Source organism: Pseudophryne corroboree, chromosome 6 (genome assembly GCF_028390025.1).
Source record: "Pseudophryne corroboree isolate aPseCor3 chromosome 6, aPseCor3.hap2, whole genome shotgun sequence".
Taxonomy (NCBI): domain Eukaryota; kingdom Metazoa; phylum Chordata; class Amphibia; order Anura; family Myobatrachidae; genus Pseudophryne; species Pseudophryne corroboree.
The window spans coordinates 564,297,944-564,317,958 of NC_086449.1; the positions used below are offsets into that span (position 1 = coordinate 564,297,944).

Sequence of the window (20,015 nt, forward strand, 5' to 3'; positions counted from 1 at the left end):
TCATGTTTTCTGAGGGGAAACGCGCCATTGCAGGGGGCGGGGCTTTCCTCCTCAGTCAGCCAGCGCTGCTCAGCACCATTTTTTCCAGGCGAGCTGCAGGGAGAAGACACGCTGGCCCTCCTCCACGTCTGAATCAAGTATCAGGGTGTATATTGGGGAAGGGGGGGCAGAGTGAAAAGTGGTGCTTAAATTGGCATATAAAAGCGCTAAAGTTCTCTGTAGATACACAGCGATTTTTTGACATTGGCGCTGAGTTGTGAACTGGCAAGTCCCTTCTGTGTCCTTCTGACAGATTTACTGTGGGTCTGTCCCCTATAAGCCCCGGAGTGTCTGTGGTGTGATTGTGCACGTGTGTGACATGTCTGAGGCAGGGAGCTCTTCCCCTGAGGGTGCCATTTTAGGGACACAGAGTTGTAATGTGGTGGCGCTGCCGGCACACCATGAGCCTGAAAGAATTACGTAATAGTGTGAATCATATCAGTAAGAGATTGAATAAGTCTGAGTCTCATGCAGAAAGTTGGAGAAAATCTGTCGAAGATGCAGAGTTCTGCTTTTTCATCCACAGGGGACCCCTCTGGGTCACATAAAAGATAATTTGCACAAGTTGTACAAACTGATACCGACACTGGCTCTGACTCCTGTGTCGACACTAGTGATTCCAGGGGAATAGATCCAAAGTTAGCAAAAAACATACAATACATGATTATTGCTATAAAGGAGGTGTTAGAAGTTACAGAGCCCCCTCCTTTACCACGGGAGAAGGCTTACTTTTATAAAGGAAAGAAGATTAATGTAACTTTTCCTCCATCTCATGAGCTGAACAGTCTCTTTGAGGGAGTCTGGGCAAACCCTGAAAAGAAATTTCAGATTCCTAAAAGAATTCAGGTAGCTTACCCTTTCCCTGCAGAGGACAGGAAAAGGTTGGAGTCACCCCCCGTTTTAGACAGTGCCCTGTCACGGTTAACAAAAAAGGTGATTCTCCCTGCGCCTGGGACGGCTTCACTAAAAGAGCCGGCAGACCGCAAGTTAGAGACTACGTTAAAATCTATTTATGTGGCAAATGGGACACTTCTCAGGCCTACCATTGCCTGTGCGTGGGTGAGTAGTGCTATTGAAAAATGGTCAGAAAACTTGTCATCAGAAATTGACACAATAGATAGAGACGAGATACTCCTAACGTTAGGTCATATCAAAGACGCTGCTGCGTATATGCTAGAAGCCATGAAAGATATTGGTCTCTTGGGATCAAGAGCCGCTACCATGGCAATCTCAGCACAGAGGGCGTTGTGGATTCGCCAATGGAATGCTGACGCAGATTCCCAAAGGAATATGGAGGCTCTCCTGTACAAAGGTGAGGCCTTGTTTGGAGATGGTCTGGATGCTTTAGTTTCTGCGGCTAGCCATGAAAGATATTGGTCTCTTGGGATCAAGAGCCGCTACCATGGCAATCTCAGCACAGAGGGCGTTGTGGATTCGCCAATGGAATGCTGACGCAGATTCCCAAAGGAATATGGAGGCTCTCCTGTACAAAGGTGAGGCCTTGTTTGGGGATGGTCTGGATGCTTTAGTTTCTGCGGCTACCGCAGGTAAGTCGACATTCTTGCCTTATGCTCCTGCACCGGCGAAAAAGACACATCACTCTCAGATGCAGTCCTTTCGGCCCAATAAATACAAAAAGGGTAAAGGTTCCCCTTTTTTTGCGGGTAGAGGATGGGGAAAAGGAAAAAAGTCCACAGTGTCTTCAGGATCACAGGAGCAGAAATCAACCTCTGTTCCTGCCAAAGCTTCAGCATGCCGCTGGGGCACACTTGTGGGAGTCCGCTCAGGTGGGGGCACGTCTGAAACTCTTCAGTCACTTCTGGGTTCAATCTGGCCTGGACCCGTGGGTCATACAAATAGTGTCCCAAGGGTACAAACTGGAGTTTCAAGACATTCCCCCATGCTGATTTTTCAAATCGGCCTTACCAGCTTCTATCCCGGACAGGGAAGTGGTTGCAGCAGCAATACAAAAATTGTGTCAGTATCAAGTAATTGTCCTGGTTCCCTTGTTAAAATGAGGAGAAGGGTTTTATTAAAGCCTATTTGTAGTTCCGAAGCCGGACGGCTCGGTCAGACCGATTCTAAACCTGAAAACTCTGAATCTCTACCTGCAAAGGTTCAAGTTCAAGATGGAATCTCTGAGGGCAGTGATTTCCAGTCTGGAGGAGGGGGAATTCATGGTGTCAGTGGACATAAAAGATGCCTACTTACATGTTCCCATTTATCCTCCGCATCAAGCTTATCTGAGATTCGCAGTACAGGATTGTCATTACCAATTTCATACGTTGCCGTTCGGACTCTCCACGGCACCGAGGGTGTTCACCAAGGAGATGATGGTCCTCCTTCGACAGCAAGGAGTCAATATCATTCCTTACCTGGACGATCTCCTGATAAAGGCAAGGTCCAGGGAAAGGTTGGTGCAGAACATTGCACTCTCCCTGATAGTACTTCAACACCACGGTTGGATCATACATTTTCCAAATCACAATTGGAACCGACGACAAGATTGTCCTTTCTAGGGATGATACTGGACACAGAAGTACAGAGGGTATTTCTTCCAATAGAAAAGGCTATGGAAATCCAGAGAATGGTCAAACAAATTCTGAAACCAACAAGAGTGTCGATTCATCAATGCATTCGGTTGTTGGGAAAGATGGTTGCGGCCTACGAGGCCATACAGTTTGGCCGATTCCATGTCAGAGTGTTACAGTGGGACCTATTGGACAAGTGGTCTGGATCCCATCTACACATGCATCAGAGGATAATCCTGTCATCCAAAGCCAGAATTTCGCTCCTGTGGTGGCTACACAGTTCTCACCTCCTAGAGGGACGCAGGTTCGGGATTCAAGACTGGATCCTGGTGACCACGGATGCAAGTCTCCGAGGCTGGGGAGCAGTCACACAGGGGGAAAGCTTCCAAGGAAGGTGGTCAAGTCAAGAAGCTTGTCTCCACATAAACATACTGGAATTGAGAGCCATTTACAATGGCCTTCTACAAGTGGTCCATCTTCTTCAAGATCAACCCGTACAGATCCAGTCGAACAATGTAACAGCAGTCGCGTACATAAACCGTCAGGGTGGAACAAAAAGCAGAGCGGCAATGGCAGAGGTGACAAAGATCCTTCTCTGGGCAGAAAGACATGCAAGAGCTCTGACGGCAATTTTCATTCCGGGAGTGGACAACTGGAAAGCAGACTTCCTCAGCAGACACGATCTCCTTCCAGGAGAATGGGGCCTCCACCAAGAAGTCTTTGCAGAGGTGACAGGTCTTTGGGGAGTTCCTCAAGTAGACATGATGGCATCTCGTCTCAACAAGAAGCTTCAGAGATATTGTTCCAGGTCGGGAGACCCTCAAGCAATAGCAGTGGATGCACTAGTGACCCAGTGTGTGTTTCGGTTGGTATATGTCTTCCCTCCACTTCCACTCATTCCGAATGTTCTCAAGCTCATAAGAAGAACAGGCGTTCGAGCAATCCTAATTGTCCCAGGCCAAGGAGGGCTTGGTATCCAGATCTTCAGGAGTTACTCATAGAAGATCCCCAGCCTCTTCCTCTTCCTGTTGCAGCAGGGGCCGTGCGTGTATCAAGACTTACCGCGGCTACGTTTGACGGCATGGCTGTTGAGCGCCGGATCCTAGGCCGAAAGGGTATTCCCAAAGAAGTCATTCCCACTCTTATTCAGGGCAGGAAGGGAGTAACGTCTAGACATTACCACCGTATTTGGAGAAAATATGTATCTTGGTGTGAAACCAAGAAGGCTCCAACGGAAGAGTTTCAATTAGGACTTTTTCTCCATTTTCTCCAGGCGGGTGTGGATGCGGGCCTACGATTGGGGTCAATCAAGGTGCAGATTTCGGCCTTGTCCGTTTTCTTTCAGAAACAATTGGCCTCCCTTCCAGAAGTTCAGACATTCGTGAAAGGGGTTCTGCACATCCAACCTCCATTTGTGCCTCCTGTGGCACCATGGGATCTTAACTTGGTGTTGCAGTTCCTTCCGTCGGATTGGTTTGAACCTCTACAGGAGATAGAGTTGAACTTTCTCACTTAGAAAGTGGTCATGCTGTTGGCCTTGGCATCCGCAAGGCGGGTGTCTGAGTTGGAGGCCTTGTCACACAAGAGCCCTTACTTGGTTTTTCATGAAGATAGGGCTGAGTTAAGAACTCGTCAGCAATTTCTTCTCTCCATATAAACCAACCTATTGTGTTGCCAGTGGCTACTGACACCTTCGCTGCTTCAAAGTCTCTGGATGTGGTCAGGGCTTTCAGAATCTATGTCGCAAGAACAACTCGGATAAGGAAAACAGAGGCTCTGTTTGTACTGTATGCTCCCAACAAGATTGGGTGTCCTGCTTCTAAGCAGACGATTGCGCGCTGGATCTGAGGTACGATTCAGCACACTCATTCTACGGCAGAATTGCACGTACCGAATTCGGTGACTGCCCATTCTACTAGGAAGGTGGGCTCATCCTGGGCGGTTGCCCAGGGGGTCTCGGCATTACAGCTTTGCCGAGCAGCTACTTGGTCAGGGGCAAACACATTTGCTAAGTTTTACAAGTTTGACACCTTGGCCGATGAGGACCTACAGTTTGGTAAATTGGTGCTGCAGGGTCATCTGCACTCTCCCGCCCGTACTGGAGCTTTGGTATAACCCCATGGTACTGAAGTGGACCACAGCATCCTCTAGGACGTATGAGAAAACAGGATTTTAATACCTGCCGGTAAATCCTTTTCTCCTAGTCCATAGAGGATGCTGGGCACCTAACCAAGTGCGTAAATTTGCCTGCAGTTGTTATTTTGTTATAGTACACAAGTGTTGTGTTCAAATTATTTGCTGCAATAGTTCATGCCCGTTGGCATTTGTTCTGTTGAATGCCATGTTGTGCGGCATGGTTGAAGTGTGAGCTGGTATGAATCTCACCGTTAACTTAAAAGTAAATCCTTTCTCGAAAATGTCCGTCTCCCTGGGCACAGTTCCTATACGGAGGTCTGGAGGAGGGGCATAGAGGGAGGAGCCAGTTCACACTCTGGAAAAGTCTTAAAGTGCCCATGGCTCCTGTGGAACCGTCTATACCCCATGGTACTGAAGTGGACCCCAGCATCCTCTACGGAGTAGGAGAAAAGGATTTACCGGTAGGTATTAAAATCCTGTTTAATTTAGGTTCAGTTATGTGTTGAGAGACAATATTTGCTTCTGTTTGTCCACACATTTTATGACTGACAGCCACCGTCACTGGTACTGCCTATTACACTGACCATAAATCATTTGAATTGGTCCTGGACTACAAATCCAAGGTGCCCCTGTAAGTGTCCTGAGGCACCCCAGGATGCCACGGCACAGAGTTTGAGAACCACTGGCATACCAGCATCAAGACGCCCGCCCGACACCGTGATGAGGCTGCTGGCTGTAGAGATGGCTACTGAATGCATTTCTCAACACAATGACTCAAATTATTTAGTAGTTCAAATTATTCGAGTCACTCCAAGTTTGGTGGGTCAAGATAGCCGCTGGTAGCCTCTCACAGTCCGTCACAGTCAGGGAGAGCCAGAGGTTGCAGTACGTGTCAATGTGTGTGTCATATAATCTTATGCTTAGTCTTATGAATCAGGAAGATATCGTTCCAACCATCCAACTAGCTATTGCCCCCTCACCCTCTTAATATCTGGGCAGTAAGTAAGCACACCACTCCAGTGCTCCTGCACCCAATTCACCTCTGTTGCTGCACCTGTGACACCCACCCCCACCCCTCATGCTTGGCAACATGTGGGCAGTAAGCCCCCCTCCAGTACTATTGCATTCCTCACCAAGATTCTACCATGGCACCTATGAGCCCAGCCATTCCCCCCCAACCCACACACATTGTTAGGTGGTCAAACACTTAAGATATGTGAGGGTGTGAGAGAGCGAGAGATGTAGGAGGTGTGAGAAAGCGAGAGACATGATGGAGAGCAAGATGTGGGAGAATGAGAGAAGTGGGCATGTGGGAGAGCGAGAGAAGTGGGGTGTGTGGGAGAGTGAGATGTGGGAGAACGAGAGACTTGGGGGAGTGGGAAAGAGAGAGACATGAGGTTAGGTGGTCAGCTATTGCCCCTAACACACTTAATATGTGGGCAGTAAGCCTCCACTCCAGTGCTCCTGCATCCTGGCACCCCAAATCCACAGAGCCACCCCCTCCCTGCCCCCGCAAGCCATGCTAAACCCCCTGTGCCTTGTGTACAGGTGATAAGGCAGGTGCATAGGGGTATGTGTACAGAGGATGGAACAGGTGCATAGGGGTATGCAGCATACCAATGTTCACAGAGACACTGTCTGCCTACTTCGGTGACATGACATCACAAGTTGGAGAGAAGTTGGTCGGTTGGCTGGTCTGATGAAAAGTTAGTTAGATGTGTGGAGCACGGTTTTAGTTGGACAGACAAGTTAGACAGTTGGAAGTTTGGAGAGTCGGAGAAAAGTTGGTCTGAAGTTGGTCTGATGTATGGCTAGCATTAGTCAAGTCACTCAGTCATTACCTTATCTTCTGTATTCTGAGCTGCCGCAGCTGTGGGTCGGGACTCGGGAGCGTGCACTATGTGTGTGGCTCAGCTGTGCACAGCCACATTCTGAGCGGGCAGTGGCACTCTCGGGTGACATGCCCCTGGGAGGGAGCAGCTGCTGCTGTGCCTGACTGCCTGTGAAACGGAGTCTAGACAGTGCACTAATGCAGACTCAGTGGAGATGGATCAGATTCATTCAGCACTAGTCTGCGCAGATGCACCGCACAATCAGTGTAGCCAAATAGCTGACCACTCTCAGATGTCTGAGTCACTCCATCCACGAGTTGCAGCACTGCCAGCAGTCTCTGCATTCACTGCACGTGCACAGTCTGCAAAGCATTCCAAAAGAGCCATGTGCCAAGGCACTGTCTCGAGAAACTCCACTGAGCTGAGTCATGTGTCTCATCTCAGTTCAATGTATTTCTTTACCCATGACTAGCTGTCTGTCTGTCATCCCCGTCAGCAGCTCCGCATCCAGCATTCTGCTTGTCGAGCTAAGCTTGATCCAGATTGGCTCTCTGCAGCCACCACACGGACGCCATCCTGCCGCAATCATGAGTGACATCCCAGCAGTCAGCCTGGGAGCCAGAGGAGGTAGACACTCCGATTCAGCGTCACCAAGGGACAAAGTGCTGCCGTCATAGGCACTGCCAATCACCGTGACCACAAGGATGTCAGTGCCACGGTCGCTCAGCAAGCCTCGAGGAGGATGTCCTGGCCCTGCTTTCTTCGGTCTGGGATCAGTTGCTGAGTATCAGTGCTGCTGAATGCGGGGAGAATGGCCAGGAGGGGGAAGTGAAGAAGCTCTGCTGAGGAGGGAAGTCTGGAGTGATTGAGGACGGAGGTTTGCTGCAGCTGAGGTCAGGGAAGCAGAGCCGGATTAAGGGGGGGGGTCCCGGGGATACGTACCCCGGGCCCCCCTTTCTAAAAGGGCCCCCTGTCATACCACAGATCGGATCTCTCTTCCGATCCGATCTGTGGTGCTGCGCTCTCGTCCGCACTGCAGCCGTACAGACAGGACAGCTGAGCGACGGCTCAGCTGTCCAATAATGTATGACTGAAGTAGCCTGCCCCAATGGCTGAGCGGCAGGCTGCTTCACTCGTACATGATTGGAGAGCTGAGCCGTCGCTCAGCTGTCTGTGCGGTTGGCGGGGACAGGAGCGCAGTGTGATCGTGCTGTGGCAGGTATGTGACACCCGCCCCCCCCCCCCTTCCCTTCTCTTCTCTTGAATAGGGGCAGACGCGCACGCAGGGGGGTTTTCCGAGTACCTAGAACCCCCCCCTGGCCGTCGATCCATCAGAACTGCCGCTATTTATTTATTTTTTCCACTAGAGGTCAGGCTGGCTGTACCCATAACGCAGCTGCGGCAGCTGCTTCCTAACATTGTCAGCGATCGGCTGGCTGCTGGCTGGCTGCCTGTAGGGGGAGCTGCAGCGGCAGCTCCTCTCAGTCACTTCTCAATTTGAGAGGGATTCAGGTGAGGTGGAGGGGAAACAGCTGAACAAGAGAGGCAGTAACTAACTGTCTCCGCCACTCCTACTGACTACAGCCAGGTTTGTGCCTCGTTAATCGTTGGGACTTTGTGGAGGTGGGGTAGTGTATAATAAATTATGGTGGCAGGGTGAGGAATGTCATGTCCCGAATACCAAAGCATTTGTTAATGTGGATGTGTGTGTTGTATGTGTCTACTGTGTGTATGTGTATGCTATATTTGTGTATATACTATATATATCTATATATATGTTTGTATGTATGTATGCTGTGTGTCTGTGTATGCTACTGTATATGTGTGTAAATGCTGTGTGTGTATATACTGAATGTATGTATGCTGTATGTATGTATGTATGTATGTATGTGTATGTATGTATGTGTATGTATACAGTATATATGCGTATGTGTATACCTTCAGCAATCACGCGGCACTCCAAGGACTCTTCTTATATAATTTAATTGTGGTTAAACATCAACATGTTTCGAAGCCGCAGCTTCTTCTTCAGGACTCACCAACAAACAAATAACACAAACACAGACACACATTTAAATACCTGCTGGTCTCCATGTCCTCCCCCGCCAGAACCGCTCACAGCTGCAGCCGCCGAGTATCCTCACGTACCTCACTTCCGGGTACACGCAAGTTGATGTTGCTAGGCAACACCTTGCTTGCGCTCCAGTGTCTGAGATCCTTCCGGCGTCGACAGTGAACGGGGCTAGGAGATAAAACACAGATGACACAGTCACATATCATGTTAAAAAACAGCACTTGTAAATCATCACCTATAAGCAATTAGACAGTTAAACCTGTTCCTTACTAACAAGCCCAAGTATCCACAAGACTTAATGAGTACCCTCGCTATTAACCCTCGAATACCACTACATTTCTATCTCTACTACAATATACCATAATTGTTCAATACTTCCTTTCCCATTTATCCCCCTTGGAACTAATTATAGAAGAGTGTTCCAATTAATTTTATCATTTAATCCTGTTGGGATAATTGTATCCAAGCGCACAATCCACCGTGCCTCTGTAACAATTAAAGATTTTATACGGTCTCCACCTCTTGGGGAATCTGGTACATGGTCAATTAGAAAGTCTTTCAAATCACTCAAAGAGTGGCCCATCATTTTAAAGTGTCGGGCCACCGGTTGGTCATTCGTTTTACCTCCTAAAGATAAATGGATTGCCGACCTATGAAGGGCCATCCTCTCACGAAATTTGCGTGAGGTCTGACCTACATAATACAAGCCACAAGGGCATGTGATTACATACACCACAAACGATGACGTACAGGTAAGTATATGTCGGATATCGTAAATTTTTTGAGAATGTGGATGTTTAAAGGTTTTGCATGTTATCATAAATCTGCAAGTCGTGCAATTATGACAGCTATAGCACCCAGGAGGTTTCACATATACATTAGGCATCCGAGGGATGCCTCTCCCTGTAATATCTGTGATCATCAATCTATCTTTAAGATTCCGGCCCCTCCTAAATGCCGCTAACGGACGTACCTCACTAAAGCATGGCAAATCTTTATCGGTAGCTACAATAGGCCACAACGCCTTGGTAGCATGTTTAATCACTGGACTGGCTGTGGAGAAACTACTCGCCCAAGGTAAAAATGTACCTGGTTTGCTGCTACGGGATTGCATTAATCTTGACTCTGACATGTTTAATACTTGTAATTTATTGTCAAGCAACATTTTGGGATCATAACCTCTAGCGGTAAATTTAGTGATTAATTTATCAATGATACCAGAAACTTTTGCTTTATCACTAGTGATTCTAGCAACCCGCATCATTTGAGACAGCGGTAAGCCGTGCTTCAATGGTAACGGGTGGTGACTAGAAGCCAGAAGGAAAGTATTCCTATCTACATCTTTACTAAATATTTCCGTTTCAATAATCCCCTCATGGATTGTCACCTGCACATCCAAAAATTGTGTTTGTTCTTCACTACACACATATGTAAACTTGATAGCCGAGGTGCTCCCGTTAATCTCATCCATAATCGCCAAAAACTTATCTCTGCCAGGTGTTTGAATTGTGCACCTGCAACCTTTTTCTTTGTATGCAGTTCTACTGAAAGGTCTCCACAGGGTCGCACCTCTCATTACCGGAGTGCACCACAGGACCCCTCCCCTGTATATCTAATGCTGTGTATTCACATACACAATAGAAGGCCAGAGACCCCTTCTGCCTGGTCGTAGCACCCACATCCACCTGTCCTATATATTGGTTTTAATTAGGTTCCTGACATTTCTTAGACTGCATGCAGAGCAAGGTGAGTCCTGCACAAATGTATATTGGATTATCAGATGGGGGTGCATTTCCGGGGTGTGGGTCCCCCTGAACTGTTGTGGCTGTTTTGCCTCAGGAGCAACACATATTAACACTTATTTTCATATTTACTTTCATCCCTATCGTGTGTTTTGTTTCAATGTAATTCATTTCCTACCTTCACTTTTCACTACTTTACCTCTCACTACTTTATCTCCCCCTTCATTACCTCTCACTAATTTACCCCTGCTGTTTTCAGCAGCCTCTCTCACTAACCTATTTTCACTATATATTTTTTCACTTTTGTGTTGCCCTGGGGTCACTCAGCCGCTTCATTTTGGGGGGTCCCGCACCCTAGATTTGTACCCCCCAAAATGTTAGGGACTTGCCCGACTAATGAGGTCACCTGGACGCGGTGGGCAAGCCGTTACTTATGGCCATAACTATGCGAAGAACCTCGCTTAAAATGCAAAATTTTATTGCAATTATTATTATTAATAAATTGGTAATGTTTGAATTGTGCACCTGCAACCTTTTTCTTTGTATGCAGTTCTACTGAAAGGTCTCCGCAGGGTCGCACCTCTCATTACCGGTGTGCACCCCAGGACCCCTCCCCTGAACCAAATAACCACTGCAGGATAACGAAGCGCAGCATACTCTACAGACTACGAGAAAAGGATTTACCGGTAGGTAATTAAAATCATATTTTCTCTTACGTTCTAGAGCAGGCCTGGCCAACCTGTGGCTCTCCAGATGTAGTGAAACTACACATCCCAGCATGCCCTGCCACAGTTTTAGCATTCCCTAATAGCAAAACTGTGGCAAGGCATGATGGGACTTGTAGTTTTACAACAGCTGGAGAGCCACAGGTTGGCCAGGCCTGTTCTAGAGGATGCTGGGGTCCACATTAGTACCATGGGGATGTACCAAAGCTTCCAGAACGGAAGGGAGAACGCGGAGGCTCCTGCAAAACCAATTGACCAAACTTAGGGTCCTCAGAGGCCAAAGTATCGACCTTGTAGAACTTTGCGAACGTGTTCGACCCCGACCAAGTAGCTGCTACGCAGAGTTGTAAAGCCGAGACACCCCGGGCAGCCACCCAGGAAGAACCCACCTTACGAGTAGAGTGGGCCTTAACAGACGTAGGACATGGCAAGCCTGCCGTAGAATATGCATGCTGGATAGTAAACCTGATCCAGCAAGATCGTCTGCTTAGAATCAGGAAACCCAATTTTCTTGGGATCATACAGGACAAACAGAGTACGATTTTCTGTGACGAGCAGTCCTCCTCACATAGATCTTCAGAGCCCTTACCACATCCAAGGACTTTGATGAAATTGAGGTGACAGTCGCAACTGGCACCACAATAGGTTGGTTGATATGAAATGCCGATACAACTTTCGGAAGAAACTGCCGACATGTCCGAAGCTCAGCTCTGTCTTCATGGAAGATCAAGTATGGGCTTTTACATGACAAAGCTCCCAACTCCGACACACGTCTAGCAGAAGCTAAGGCCAACAAAGTGACAGACTTCCACGTGAGAAACTTGACCTCAACGTCCTGTAGAGGTTCAAACCAGTCTGACTGGAGGAACTGCAACACCACGTTAAGATCCTAAGACGCCGTAGGCGGTACAAAGGGAGGTTGGATGTGCAGAACTACCTTAAAAAAAAGTCTGAACTTCAGGGAGGGCAGCCAACTGTTTCTGGAAGAAAATGGATAGGGCCGAAATTGGGACCTTTATGGATCCTAACCTCAGGCCCATATCCACACCTGCTTGCAGGAAGAGGAGAAAACGTCCCAGTTGAAACGCCCCCGCAGGAAACTTCTTGGACTCACACCAAGATACATATTTTTCCCCAAATACGATGGTAATGTTTTGACGTTACTCCTTTCCTAGCCTGCATCAGGGTAGAAATAACCTTGTTCGGAATGCCCTTCCGAGCTAGTATCTTGCGTTCAACCTCCATGCCGTGAAACGTAGCAGCGGTAAGTCTTGATAGGCGAACGGCCCCTGCTGCAGCAGGTCCTCCCGAAGAGGAAGAGGCCTCAGCTCTTCTAGCAGTAGATCCAGAAGATCCGCGTACCAAGCCCTTCTCGGCCAGTCCGGAGCGATGAGGATTGCCTGAACTCTTGTTCTCCTTATGAGTTTGAGAACTCTTGGAATGAGTGGGAGTGGAGGAAACACATACACCGACTGGAACACCCATGGAGTCACTAGGGCGTCCACGGCCAGGGTTTGCGGGTCCCCCGACCTGGAACAATACCGCTGAAGCTTCTTGTTGAGACGAAAGGCCATCATGTCGATCTGGGGTATGCCCCAAAGATCTGTTACCTCCTTGAACACCTCCAGATGGAGACCCCACTCCCCTGGATGGAGATCGTGTCTGCTGAGGAAGTCCGCTTCCCAGTTGTCTACTCCCGGAATGAAGATCGCTGACAGCGCCAACGCGTGCTTTTCTGCCCAGAGGATGATTCTCGTTACCTTTGACATTGCAGCTCTGCTCTTTGTTCCGCCCTGTCAGTTTATGTAAGCCACTGTTGTTACATTGTCAAACTGCACTTGAATGGCCCGATTTCTCAGAAGATGGGCCGCTTGGAGAAGACCGTTGTAGACGGCTCTTCGTTCCAGAATGTTTATTGGCAGGCCGGCTTCCAGACTGGACCACCTTCCTTGGAAGGTTTCCCCTTGAGTGACTGCGCCCCAGCCCCAGAGATTTGCATCCGTGGTTAGAAGGATCCAGTACTAAATCCCGAACCTGCGACCCTCCAGAAGGTAAGGTAATTGCAGCCAGCAGAGGAGTGAAATCCTGGCCTTTGGCGACAGACGTATTCTCTGGTGCATGTGTAGATGGGATCCTGACCACTTGTCCAGGAGATCCAGTTGGAAGGACCGAGCAAGAAACCTCCCGTACTGCAGAGCCTCGTAAGAGGCCACCATCTTTCCCAGAAGGCGAATGCACTGATGAACAGACACCCAGGCTGGCTTCAGGACATCGCGAACCATTGTTTGTATCACCAACGCTTTTTCCGCTGGAAAAAACACCTTCTGCACGTCAGTGTCGAGGATAATTCCCAGAAAGGACAACCTCCTGGTTGGTTCCAAACGTGATTTTGGGAGAGTCAGGATTCAACCATGTTCCCTGAGAAGGGTCGTGAGAGCTATGGACCACAACAGCTTCTCCTTGGACGATGCCTTTATCAGCAGATCGTCCAGAAACGGAATTATGTTCACTCCCTGCCTGCGGAGAACCATCATTTCCGCCATCACCTTGGTGAATACCCTTGGTGCTGTGGAGAGGCCGAATGGCAGGGCCTGGAACTGAAAATGACAGTCCAACAGTGCGAATCGGAGATAAGCTTGATGCGGCAGCCAAATCGGAACGTGGAGGTACGCATCCTTGATATCCAGGGATACCAGAAACTCCCCCTCCTCCAGACCTGAGATCACTGCTCTCAGAGATTCCATTTTGAATTTGAACTCCCTCAGATAGGGGTTTAACGATTTCAAATTCAAAATTGATCCGACCGAACCATCCGGTTTCAGTACCACGAAAGGTTCGAATAGTAACCTGTGTTTTGCATCTGGGAGGAACTGGTACAATAACCTGTGCCTCCACCAACATCTGGATGGCCCCCTGTAGGGTAGCCCTGTCTGCTGGCAAAGCCAGCAAGCCCGATTTGAAGAACCGGTGAGGAGGGAGATTTTGAAATTCCAGCCGGTACCCCTGGGACAAAATATCTTGTACCCAGGCCGGACATCCAGACGTGACTGAAATGTCAGAGTCTCACCCCCACCGGCCCTACCTCCAGGCTGCGCGGTCCACCGTCATGCTGAGGACTTTGGCGTACCGGAAGCAGGTTTCTGTTCCTGGGAACCCGCAGCAGCAGGTTTCTTGGATTTTGGTCGGCCACCTCTAAATAAGGTGTTGGACGGTTTGGCCTTTCTTGGTTTAGTAACCCGAAAGGACTGTGATGCAGGTGAAGAAAAGGTTTCTTCGTAGCCGGAGCTGCTGAGGGAAGGAAAGGTGACTTACCCGCTGTAGCCGTGGAGATCCACACATCCAACGTAGGGTAGGGTCTCCACACCTCTCCTGGATTCCGCGTCGGCAAACCACAGGTGCAGCCACAGTCCTCGACGAGCTGAGACAGACATGGAAGAAATTCCTGCAGCCATTGAACCCAGGTCTTTCATGGATTCCACCATAAAACCTGCAGAATCCTGAATGTTACGTAGAAACAATTCAATGTCGCTTTTATCGAATGTATCCAAATCCTCAAGTAACGTGCCTGACCACTTTACTATAGCTTTGGAAATCCATGCACAGGCAGTAGTAGGACGTAGTATCGCCCCTGAAGCTGTGTATATGGATGAGCGTAGTATTAATTTTGCGATCAGCCGGCTCCTTTAAGGCAGTAGATCTTGGAACAGATAAAACCACCTTTTTCGAGAGTCTGGATAAAGACGCGTCCACTATGGGTGGGTTTTCCCATTTCTTTCTATCCTCCTCAGGGAAGGGGAAAAACAACCAGAACCTTCCTAGAGATCTAGAGTTTTTTTCTCTGGGTTTTCCCATGCTTTTTCAAAAATAGCATTTAATTCTTTGGACGCAGGCAAGGTTAGCGAGGCTCTCTTATTGTCAGTGAAGTAAGCCTCCTCAGGTGTTGTGTCAGCAATATTAAACACATCTCTAATAGCCTCTATCATCAACTGCACCCCTTTAGCAAGAGATGCGACCCCCCTGAGCACATCCCCATCACCGTCTGCCGTGTCAGTATCCGTGTCGTCTTGCATGATCTGGGCAAGAGCACGTTTGTGGGAACCTACAGAGGGTAAAAGAACCGGACCAAACTGCAATAGAATTCTGTAAAACCTGAGTTGCAGATTAATTCTGAGCAACCATAGCAGAAATCTGGGAATATCATAGTTTTGATAGAGGATAACTACTCAGGCCCCCTTGCTGGTATCTGCGCTACAACAGGTAACATACATAGTAACATAGTATCTAAGGTTGAAAAAAGACAATTGTCCATCGAGTTCAACCTATTTGTGGTCTCCTATGCACGATTATTTTGTATAAAATTTTGACTGAAGTTGATGACTGCCGTTACGTTTTACCCCTCTTTTTTATAATAACCATAGTGCGTGACTATGCCCCGTAACCCTGGATATCCTTATCCATTAGAAATTTATCTAACCCATTCTTAAAGGTGTTAACGGAGTCCTAATACTGAGCCTTGCGGCACACCACTTAGCACTTCAGTCCAAGTTGAAAAAGATCCATTAACCACAACGCGCTGCTCCCTATTATCTAACCAGTTTTTGACCCAAGTGCATATTGTGCTTCCTAGCCCTGATTCTTGTAGCTTGTAGATAAGTCTCATGTGTGGTACAGTGTCGAATGCTTTGGCAAAATCTAAAAAGATTATATCCACCTCTTTACCCTGATCTAGGTTTGCGCTAGGTTTGATTACATGGAATGAGATCATCCTGAGAGGACATATCCTCAGCCGCATATGACACAGAGTCCCTAGACATAGCTAACTGGAGACCCCAAACACTCCACACAGGGGAGGCTAGACAGAGTTTCCCCCCTGAGAATGGCAAGAGACACAGAGTTTGGAGCCAACCCACACACAGCGCTGTTTAGATAAAGGACACCCCTTACCAGCGCCCACTGTGTACTGTAATAGTTACACAGAACTAATTCTACCCCTCCCCCCCCCCTTCTACAACCCCCTGGTACCGCACAGGATAGCTGGAGTTGCTCGGAGGGACAGCTCTGTCAGCGTCTGTGTACAGGAACTGCAGGCAGGAAAATGGCACTGAACGCTGCTGGGTCCGCTCTGAGAATCTCCGCCCCTTTAAGATGGCGCATCTTCATGTACAAAATCCTTTATACTGGCCTGAGGATTCCGACGCTAGGCGGGGGATTCCGTCCCCTGTGAGCTTCTGAGTACGGAGGATTGACGCTAGCCTGGGGATTTAGTCTCCGGTTAGCGTCTGTGACCAGTGTAGGGTATTAAGACGCTGGCTCAGGACGCCCCTCATAGCGCCAACACTGTGTGCTGCTGAGCCTTCCTGGAGCACAACCTCTGAGAGCTGCGCTCCTACCCTTGTGCCGCCATCTCTTGCCATCTTCTGGCTCTGTAAGGGGGTGGCGGCATGCTGCCGGGGTGAGCGATCCCCTGTGGTGGGGGAGCGTTCGATCCCCTCAGGAGCTCAGTGTCCTGTCAGCAGAGATAGTGGCTCAGACCCCGCAGGGCGGACACTACTCCCCCCCCCTTAGTCCCTCGAAGCAGGGAGGCTGTTGCCAACAGCCTCCCTGTAAAATAATACTCTAAAATAAACTTTTACTAAAGATGCTCTGGAGAGCTCCCCTAGCTGTGACCGGCTCCTCCGGGCACAGTTTCTAGACCGAGTCTGGTAGGAGGGGCATAGAGGGAGGAGCCAGCCCACACTCTCAAACTCTTAAAGTGCTAATGACTCCTAGTGGACCAGTCTATACCCCATGGTACAAATGTGAACCCCAGCATCCTCTAGGACGTAAGAGAGGAACATCTCTTTCATAAACAGCGCTTAAATGAACAAAAATTACATTTCAGAGAATGGTATATGAATATACAGTTTGTTCCTTATAAATAGAAGATTGTGGGGGTGCGGGTCTCGGGGGGATTCAATTGGCCAGTGTTCAGTACAATCTCATGTACTGATACTATGCAGGTTATCTGGGCAGGAAAACGTTGCTTATTCATGCATGCTGTCCAAAGAGGTGAAAGTATAAAAAGAGCAATGTTCTCCGCCTGCAGTCACCGTCTTTTCATTGCTTGCATGAACCACGGGCTAGATGATAAATTGTACAGGGCTTGCAATTCATTTTTACAATTTAATGCTGGTGAGATAGGAATTTCAAACAGCATTTGGCTAGAAAGCATTCACCTAAGAGGGTGCCCCCAGTGATTCTGGAAAGTCCATCAGAGGGCTTCTCATACACCTTCACATATCACGTTTCCTTGGGAGCATAATTTATTGAGAAAAAACACTGCACTATTTTGTTTGTCTTTGTATATTCCTTCTCAAGGTTTATTACCAACTTGTGGAAAGAAATACTCAATAGAAGCAGCACCCAGTCTTGACAAATAGTCTATGCTTCTACATGTACATACATCAGTTCTAAAATGATAAAATGAAAAATAAATCATCAACAGTCTTAAAAGAACAAAATAGCCCCAAAAGGTTGCAGTCTTTAATATTTAATGATTCATTTTAAAAGTAAAGGAAATAGACGTTTTAAAAATGTTCATTTTGGATTTTATTTTCAGTATGCTAGTTGTTGATGCTTGTTTCTGTAGTTAATAAAAGGCAACAAACAATCAGCAGTAATAAGCACAAACACAAAAAAACACTTTCAAAAAGCAGTATTGGTAACAATGTGTAATGCAGTATTTCAACCAGACAGTTGCTAAAGACACAAGAAAAAAAATATACTGTATATTCTTCAAATGACAAACTCACAATATGGGACACTGCTGTCCTCTAGCAGATCCAGATGTTAATACATAATATTAGAGGTGAGCAAAGCTATGCCAACATTTTGCACACATTTCTGGTAATTTATTTTTCGTTTTGAAAAGTCGCTCATCTCTAAACAATGTATCAAAGCCTGGCTATAGCACCAATCGTTACATTATAATGTGGAATGTCACATATTTGATATTTTACCATGGAAATAGTATTCCGATAGTTTGAATAAATATTTACCATTAAAACTCAAATGCGCAGTACTTTAGAATGGATATTTGGTGCTCACTGAGTGTGAACTTAAAAATATCCTGTATGTAAACTATTTTATTACAACAGAAGTACAGCTAGAAGGCTGACTTGTATAAAATCAGTTACATATATTCACATATAAAGCACATTGTGACCTCTCAAAAGAGTCAGTTCATGGAAACAGACTGTGCAATACAAGATTGCATTGGGAGCGCTAGTCCCCTCCATCTTTTCCATAGTACAAGGATTCCATTCACACTACAGTCAATAACATATAAAAAATAAATAAAAATTTTGAGACTGGATTTTAAAACAAAAATAGAGACATTGCTTTTAAAATTATGTAGATACTTCAAGTACATAAAACACAATGTAAGATATTAAATAAAAATGTATGTAAGGCTTCATATTTCTTACTGCAGCCATTGAGTAAGGTCTATCATATCAAAGTATGAAATCAACTTGTAGCTGAAGTGGGAATACACTACAAGACATAATACAGTACACAAACCTTTCCCTGCAGAAGTCAACACTACTACCAATGAACAACAGTCACGTCCTGGTGGGTGGACTACATGCATGATATAAAGTCCTCATGGAGCTTATTACAGCTCACACGGAGTAAGAAGTCACATAATTATCCATTTTGTTAAAAGGAAACCACGATGCCCAACATTTACATCACCACCTTTAAAATATACCCATAGAAAGGCTAAAAGGTAGGTGTAACCGGTAAAAGTTATTCCCCCCAATAATGAAAACACCAAAATGTGCAGGACATGCAGTTTGTGAACAACTGCATTAAACAGCAAATGTTAAATAGAAAAAAGGATGTACCAAAAACATTTACTTTAGTTAATGTTCTTCTAAAAGTTCAAATATATAATTGAAAACTACCTACTTTTAAAGGTAATAGCTACTACTAATGCTTACATTATAATAAAATAAAAGGTAAAATTGAAACAAAAAAATAAAATAAAAATAAACCGAAAACAAAAGGCTTCAGTTAAGCAACTGAGGTACAGTCCCTTGTGACTGCAATAAAACTGCAGTGTGCTTGCATAGCTTGGAAAGCAGGCCAGTCTCAAGCACTGCTGCCTTCCTCCTGCTGTTCTTCACAGTGGTTGAATGTAGACATCTGCTCAGCAAAAGGTTGAGACATCCACTGTCCATTCTGATCCTGGCCAGCAAACTCTGAGTTACAAGGTGCTATTTAAAAAAAATAATAATAATTATAAAAATACAACAACAACAGTTGAACTACAAAGATACTCAACTAGAATAAAATAAAAGAAGAAATTATTAAAAACCAGTGTTTAAAACCTAAGGCTAGTTTAAAGAGCAAGGGTTTTCCTTATTAGCAGAGCATTAATACACATCCTCAAAGCTTCCCTGCATCGTGTAGTGTATATTTTATGATCTTTTCCAAAGATCACAATTCTATCATAACAAGACATAACGGTTCTGATAGCAAAGTTGTAACGGATGTGATGCAGAGTCAGTATCTGTCAAAGTGTATAATGTACAGGTACTAAAATGTCTATAGTTTCAGACTATGGACCAGATTCAATTAGCCATGAGGTTCTATACAATCACATGCAGGGGATGTTATAGTAGGATAACCTTGCTTATTTTTGATTTCCCTTTAAGAGACAACCAAAAATAAGTGAGGGAATTACCTACCATAATACCAGGTAATGTGCACAGTTGGGATGGGAACAGAATGATAGAACATGAAAACCATTAAAGGTGTGGTTTATATTTCTTCCAATGTCTTCTGTTCTGATTGGGTCAGGTGGACGGACAGCCTCCACCTACCCCTTCCATCCAGGACTTGGCTGTCTGCTGCACACTCCTGTATTGTTCACCTTAATTCTGCACTAATCA

At 46.6% G+C, this 20,015-nt stretch overlaps 1 protein-coding gene across 1 annotated transcript in view; it reads right to left on the reverse strand.

The window, feature by feature from the left end:
• Window positions 1-17,405: 17,405 nt before the first annotated feature.
• The window catches only part of TDG (thymine DNA glycosylase), a 28,228-nt gene continuing 25,618 nt past the window's right edge, over window positions 17,406-20,015 (reverse strand). The window contains exon 10 of the mRNA XM_063927780.1: window positions 17,406-19,337. Coding sequence (XP_063783850.1) covers window positions 19,213-19,337 — 125 coding nt within the window. The 3' untranslated portion in view covers window positions 17,406-19,212. The remainder of the gene's footprint in view (window positions 19,338-20,015) is intronic.